The sequence below is a fragment of the Cupressus sempervirens genome, chromosome 7 (genome assembly GCF_028749045.1).
Source record: "Cupressus sempervirens isolate cs-2001-9-10 chromosome 7, ASM2874904v1, whole genome shotgun sequence".
Classification (NCBI taxonomy): domain Eukaryota; kingdom Viridiplantae; phylum Streptophyta; class Pinopsida; order Cupressales; family Cupressaceae; genus Cupressus; species Cupressus sempervirens.
In genome coordinates this window covers 156,525,735-156,532,729 of record NC_143124.1, presented here as the reverse complement: position 1 = coordinate 156,532,729, position 6,995 = coordinate 156,525,735, and the positions used below count along the sequence as shown (strand labels likewise).

The 6,995-nt window shown below is 37.7% G+C and overlaps 1 protein-coding gene across 1 annotated transcript; it reads right to left on the bottom strand.

Moving 5' to 3' along the window:
- Positions 1 to 217: 217 nt before the first annotated feature.
- On the bottom strand, positions 218 to 4,367 carry LOC149545990 (disease resistance protein L6-like). The gene is made up of 5 exons (XM_089790926.1): positions 3,586 to 4,367; positions 2,878 to 3,459; positions 1,629 to 2,751; positions 1,229 to 1,480; positions 218 to 1,088 (listed from the first exon to the last, which is right to left on the bottom strand). Exons 1-5 carry the CDS (start codon positions 4,104 to 4,106, stop codon positions 363 to 365), a joined length of 3,204 nt encoding a protein of 1,067 aa, XP_089647052.1. The 5' UTR covers positions 4,107 to 4,367; the 3' UTR covers positions 218 to 362.
- Positions 4,368 to 6,995: the final 2,628 nt, after the last annotated feature.

Here is a 6,995-nt window from a genome sequence, read left to right as displayed (position 1 = left end):
TTACTATTCTAGATTCCTTTCTCTCCCTTAGAATCTGTATTAACCAAACCGCCTTCATACATTCAACTGGCAAAGCAAACAGTAACAGCAAAACAAAAACATTAATTAAAATTCATAATTGTGCAGCGGGGGAAAATCCTGAGGATGAAGTGAACGGCAGATGAATGGGACAAAATATCTCACACACAGTAATTGATGGAGAATGAGCTAAAGAGTATACTTGGCATAAATCCCAACAAAATATACTTGCATTCATATGGCAAAATTACATTAATGAGTTGTGGTATCCAGCGTGAACTTACATCGATAACATTAGGGTGCTCCCGCTAGAGCGTGCAAAGAATTGATCTTCCACGCCGAATTCAGGAACGACGGTACACATATAAAGATCTGATTACGGTATTGGCTTCCTGTGCCTGTGACTGAGGAGAATCTAAAAGATGTAAAGCTCCGTATGACCGGGAATAAGAGGTTAGCTGTGTGCAATTTAGAAGATGAAGCTCCATCAATGAGGGCATATTCATGAGAGAAGGAGGTAAACTCTTCAAGAAGGAGCTCCCTATTTTCAATTGCTGCAATTCCGTCAATTCATTGATATCGCCTGGCAGTCCTTTTATGCTGGTAGCAAACAAGCTCAGCTTCCTCAATGACTTTTGCTTGGTCGTTTGCGTTGGCAACATCTTCAACTCCGTACAGTTATTCATTGTCAATTCCTCAATGTTCTCAATGTACTTAAATATATCTCGTTGGATTTTCAGTTTCCGACAATTGCTCACATCAAGCGTTTTCAGTTGAGTCAACAGACGGAAGGATCGAGGCAGTGAAGATAGCTCTCGACAAAAAGAAAGGTCTATGAATTGCAAATTTATCAAACGTCCGAACTTGCCTGGTAAGGATTTTAGGCGTACGCACTGCCTAAGCACCAAGTGTTTCAAACCTTGCAGATCACAGAATTCTGGTGGCAGACACTCCAGCCTAACAGTAGAATCGAAAGTCAATTTCTCCAATTGACTTAGCATCCCTATTGTTGGTGGAATCTGTACTAGTCTGGTGCATTCAACGGTCATCTCTCTCAACTCTACTGGCAGCTGCATTTTCGGAACATGTTTATTTCGACATGAGTCCACAACGCAAGAAAGGTTGTCTTCAACATCTAAGACTATGTTATTTGTGTATTCATAACTATTTTTATGTCTCGAGACGCTTCAGAAGATTTATGAGGACATACCTGACCCAGTTTTTCGAATTCTCCTTTTAACAATTCTAGGACTCGTAAGTTGTTCATTTCTGCTAGAAAAATGGCTGCTTCAGGACATTCTTCCCAGCGAAGCCATACCAAATTTCTTAAACGATCGCGAAAAGCACCGTTACGAATATCGCCGCTCACATGAAGGAGGTCTATTTTTAACAATTCGTCGGTTGCCCTTTCAAACAGCTTCTTGTGGCTCGCCTCTCTGGTTCCCCGTATTTTTGCGCTTGCCTGCACGAGCAATTGTTATTGTTAAAACTATGAGCAATCCTATGTATGGATTTCCAGGAATTTCAGTTCATATAAGGGTTTTGAAATGTAAAGTAACCGGAGCAGTGGAATCTCTGTTTATATGAAGGGTTTAAAAATGTAGAAGTACCTGGAGCAGGGGTTCTTTGAGAAAATCTCTGGCTGTATTTGAACGCCATAGACGACATGGAAGATCTGGAGCGCTGTGAAGCTGCCGATCTGCTATCTCTCGTCCCAAATCTCGAAGATACTCGGGGATTATGAAGAAATTAGAAGCATCGTCAACATGAACAAGGCACATATACTCCAGCTTTTGAAGAGCTCGCGCGCCTCTCCATCCTGATCCAGTCCACACGCGTATCGCTGAATTCTTGTCTATTTTCTCGAAAAAACAGGCAATATCCAGAAATATCTGTCTCTCCTCCTCTTCTAGATCACCACAGATAGCTTTGAATATTTCAGGCATCATCATTTGCAGCTCATCCTCCCACTCTTGCTTATCGTTATTACCATACAAATGAAGATTTCTGCCTAAACGACCTAGAAATTCTGGACGGTGGCCACACTTGCTCAGAACAGATTGGATCAAATCGTTTAATCCATTTGTCAGTTGGGATTGGGGAAAGGCTGTGCTACGCAACAATTCTTCAGCGTCTTTCAAGTACATGGGTTTGGTTTCGTAAAATAAGGAGATTCCTGAGAGTTTCAGAACCGCCTTATTACGGGCTGTCACAATTACCAAACTACCTGAACTCAAAATGTCCGCCTCCCTAAGAAGAGCTTGCAGTTGTTGATGGTGATCAACGTCGTCGATAACTATAAGAAAGTTCCAGGATTTTGTGCCACACAGGCGTCTTAATCGATCTGCAATTATTTCTTTGCCTTCGGTTATATTGCTGATTGCTAAACAGTCATTCGTTAGCTCCTTTAAAAGCTGACTCTGTAATGTCGGCAATCCATTTTGCTTCGAAGATTCTCTTACTCCAACAAGTAAGCTTGATCTGTCGAAGGAACTTCGGTGGCTATAATAGAACTCTTCCGCCAATTTTGTCTTTCCGCAGCCTGCAGTTCCGACAATCCCCACAATCTTAACCTTCTCACTTTGCTCCTTACTAATTTTCTCCAAATAGCCTTTGAAATCATCTACGGTCTTGTCTAGCCCAAATAAGCCATCAACCCCCGTCTTTTTCCATACCCTCCTGAGATGGTGCATGACCTGAATGCGCACCTCAACCGCAAGAATCCCTGAATCCCTGAAACTCCCATTAAAAACAGAAGCAATTCATCAAAATTAAGTACCGACAGTTTAATTATTTACATTTGAGAACGTAGATCGATTTTAAAATTACCATAAACTCGACACTGAGTTTAAGGCTTACCCTTTGAACTCTTTTGATTCCAAACAACCCGAAATATTGCTTATTTTGCACAGTGCATTCCTCCATTTTTCAATTGTGTCACCGTTCTTTTCACCCTCCACTTTAAGTTTGCTGAATGCTTCTGCATACATTCCTTGGTCTTTTCGGAGTAGTTGAAGATCTCCAGGAGGAACTTTATAGAATACAGGAATGATCCTAGCGCCAGTATTCTGCATTAAATAGAGCTCCTCCAGGCACCAATGGGACTCGGCATAGTTGGGGGACAAAATAGCTATCTGAACTGAAGAAGTGGAGATTGCTTCGGATACTGCAGGGGGCATCTCCTGTCCGGCAACAAATTCATCTCTATTCATAAACACATTTACTCCTTTCTCAGAGATAGAATGATACATGAAGCTCGCGAGGTTATTTTTTGTGTCGGGACCATGATGACTGATGAAAACATCACACCGCCCGATTGGTGTTTCCTGCGTTTTCTGGACCCGGCAAGAAGAAGGCATTTCTAGCCAAACTAAGCCATCACAACGCTGTAGCTGTTGCTTAACCTTACTGTACAAGGCAACCGCAAGCTTTCCCAAGTCCCTGAAATTCCCATAAAAAACAGAAGCATTTCGTCAGAAATGAGAGGTTAGAGTTCAAATAGTATCTTTGCGAATATAGATTGGTCTTAAAAAACACCATAAACGCAATACGAATGTAGAAGCTTACCCGTTGAACTCTTCTGAATTTGAAACCAACGGTTCAGGAATATCACCCACTTTACACAGTGCAAGTCTCCATTCTTCAATTGTGTCTGGTTCATATCGTATTTTACCGCAGTCTTTTTTCTTCGCAAGCTTCTTGAATGCTTCTGCATATATTCCTTCCTTCTTTTGGAGCTGAACAACATCTTGAGGACGAACTTCACAAAATACAGGAATAATCTTAGCACCAGTATTATGCATTAAACGGAGTTCCTCCAAGCACCAATGGGACTCAGCATATCCGGGGGACAAAATTGCTACCTGGACCGAACAAAGGGAGATTAATTCCGGTATTGCATGGGGTATATTCTGTCCAGGAACAAATTCATTTCTATCGAAGAACACATTCACTTTACTCTCAGCGAAAGAATGATAGATGAAGCTCGCGAGATTATCTTTGGTGTCGGGTCCACGATGACTGAGGAAAACGTGGTATGGATTGATTAATGCGCCTAGCGCTCTCCGGGCGTCGGAAGAGAAAGCCATTACTGAAGGTTTCTGTTAAACCTTCAGAAATATAGACAGAAGAATGGCCTGATCCAGAGGTCTTTTCGTATGCAGGGGGATTATAATGAGCAAATGCGATTGATTTCTCATTAAGCAGGAACTTCAATTTTCAAGTAGTCTCAACCTCCCCTAATTCTGAGATGGCCTTTACCTAATAAAATTATTTACAGTATTTGAAATATTTTAAGATAGAGAAAGGAGCTTTCAAGACGCCCATTACGAGTGAATAGATTCCACCGTCGGCCTTCGTTGCTGACGGGGAAATTTTAACGCCGGCAAACTTTGTGAACGGGCACGGCTATCCATGATTTACACCCATCAATTATGTCAGTTCATTAAACATATAACGCGGCAATGCTGTTGGACAGAATGTATCATTTGATAAGTAGGGGATAATTTCCACATTAAGTCAAATTGTGATATTGCTATCAGGGTTTAATTGTGTGATTTTGAGTCAAACTCATTTACCCATGTTTCATGATTAGTGATTCAACATGAATCTTACTTATCAATTGATGAGCTTAAGGGACTTTCTAATGAATGGTTCATAAGGCACAACATTTGGTAAAGGTTGTGCAAATGGGGTTGCAAGCTTTGGGTTTAACCATGGAGGAAACTCTGTAGTTAAGCACACTCAAGCTAAAGTAGTACTGAGATGGGTGACCTCCCGAGAAATTCCAGTGCTTCATCCCTGTGAGCATTACCTAGATCCAATGAGTGCCAAGTGTTCCATTTATTCTCATGAGAGATGGATTCATGTTAAATCACTACTAATGAAACATGGGTCAATGAGTTTGACTCAAAATCACACAGTTAAATCCTGATAGCAATATCACAGCATCTTACAACATTTACACCATTATTCATATATTAAAATCCATAAACACCATAAAACATGAATGACATCCATGAGATCCCGGGAGACAGATGTTGGCCAGATGTCATACCATGATATTTGCCCATTTAACAGTACATATTAAATAAATTAAAACCCACTCAATAGTTGTTTGTTATTTTTAATGTAATTAATAAATGTTATAAAAGTTGAATTTGTCGGCTGGATAGCCTGTTCCATTGAAGGATACTGAAAGAGATAGTCGATACCATCGAATGCATTGAATGTCCATAACTAATTGTGGATAAAGTGTTATAAACTAGCACTTGTACTTGTAAGAAGTTCAAGGGATAAGTCGATAGAGTATTTAATGGATATTAAAATTGTATGAAATTGCACAAATAACTAAAGGGTTCAACATAATTTTTATGATATATAGGATTGTTGGTCATGAAACAATAATGGCTAGAGTGGTCCAAAAGTGCTTAACAAAAAAGGTATTTTTGAAGTTGAATAGTGGTTTATCAATATAATTGTGTTAAGTATGTCAAATTTGATAGTACAATGCTTTTGTATGGGTAAAACTTGTAGGATTTTCTATAAATTTGAGATCTGCAATTATTTGGAGTTCAGTAGTAAATCTTGTGTATGACAAGTCAAAATGACTTTGTTCATCGCTTTGTGTAAAAGAAAAGTAGATAAAATTGTCAACAAACAAATGACATTATTAGTTTAGGTAATTGAAGAAAGGAAAAGTGTATTGAAGAGAGGAAGTGAAAACAAAAAATGCACCTTATCAAAGTGAGCAATTGAACTTCTTCTTTCTTTCTAATAATATTGTAGGTTTTTTTTTTGTTTTTTTTTTTTTTTTTTTTTCATTTTGCAAAAGTGCTCAAAAGAGAAGGTAGGTTCAATTAGAATAAGGTTATGGTTGTGCCCTAAAGGGCTTTTTATCACATTGGTAAAATAACAAGAATTGCAAATAGATTTTAAGTATTGAAAAACTTGGCAATAAAAAGGCAAATGTAATACTGATATTTGGAACATTTATTTATCTTGTCACCATATGACATTCATAGATCAAATCGATAATAAGATTTTAGTTTTTTGTAATCAAACCCTACGACCCATTAATTAAATGGGTATTCAACAAAGCTATCTCCTTCTAAACCCATCACTGCTTGATATCTAATAGAAATATATAAAAATGTAAAGACAAAAAGAGGACATGCACTTCAAAGGAAAACATAAATGAATATCTAAAAGGACCTAATATTGAGCAAAAGTTATAGCTACTTACATTTTCCTATCTATTCATTAATAAATAAAACATCTTCATAGTAACAATAAAAACTAACAAAACAAAAGATAAGAACATACGCGACAAAAGAAATGAATAGTTATAATTATGTTTTAATTTATGGATTACTTTACATTTTGGGATATCTCTCAAAATTGAATGTAGGTCAAACATGAATCCCATCTAGATATTTAGAGTCTTCATGGTTGCATAGTTGCCCATTATGGTTCTCAAAATGTGCTACAACATATATGGACAACAAAATAGGATACACATTAATAGAGGTTAAAGGTAATGAGGGGTAGGATTAAATAGAGATAGGTTTATTGTCTAACTATCATTTCCTATATGAAATAGATACCCTAGCTATGTGGAAACCCTATGACCCATTAATTAAATGGGTATTCAACAAAGTTATCTCCTTGCGAACCCATCACTTCTTGATATCTGATATGTACTTCAAAAAGAATACATAAATCAATATCTACAAATGACCTAATATTGAGCAAAAGTTAAACCTATTTACATTTGTCTGTCTATTCATTAATAAATAAAACATCTTCATAGGAACAATAAAAACTAACAAAAGAAAAGATTTTACACATAAGTGACACAAGAAATGAACAGTTATAATTATGTTTTAATTTATGGATTACTTTACATTTTGGGATATCTCTCAAAATTGAATGTAGTTCAAGTATGAATCCCATCTAGATATTCAAAGCCTTCATGG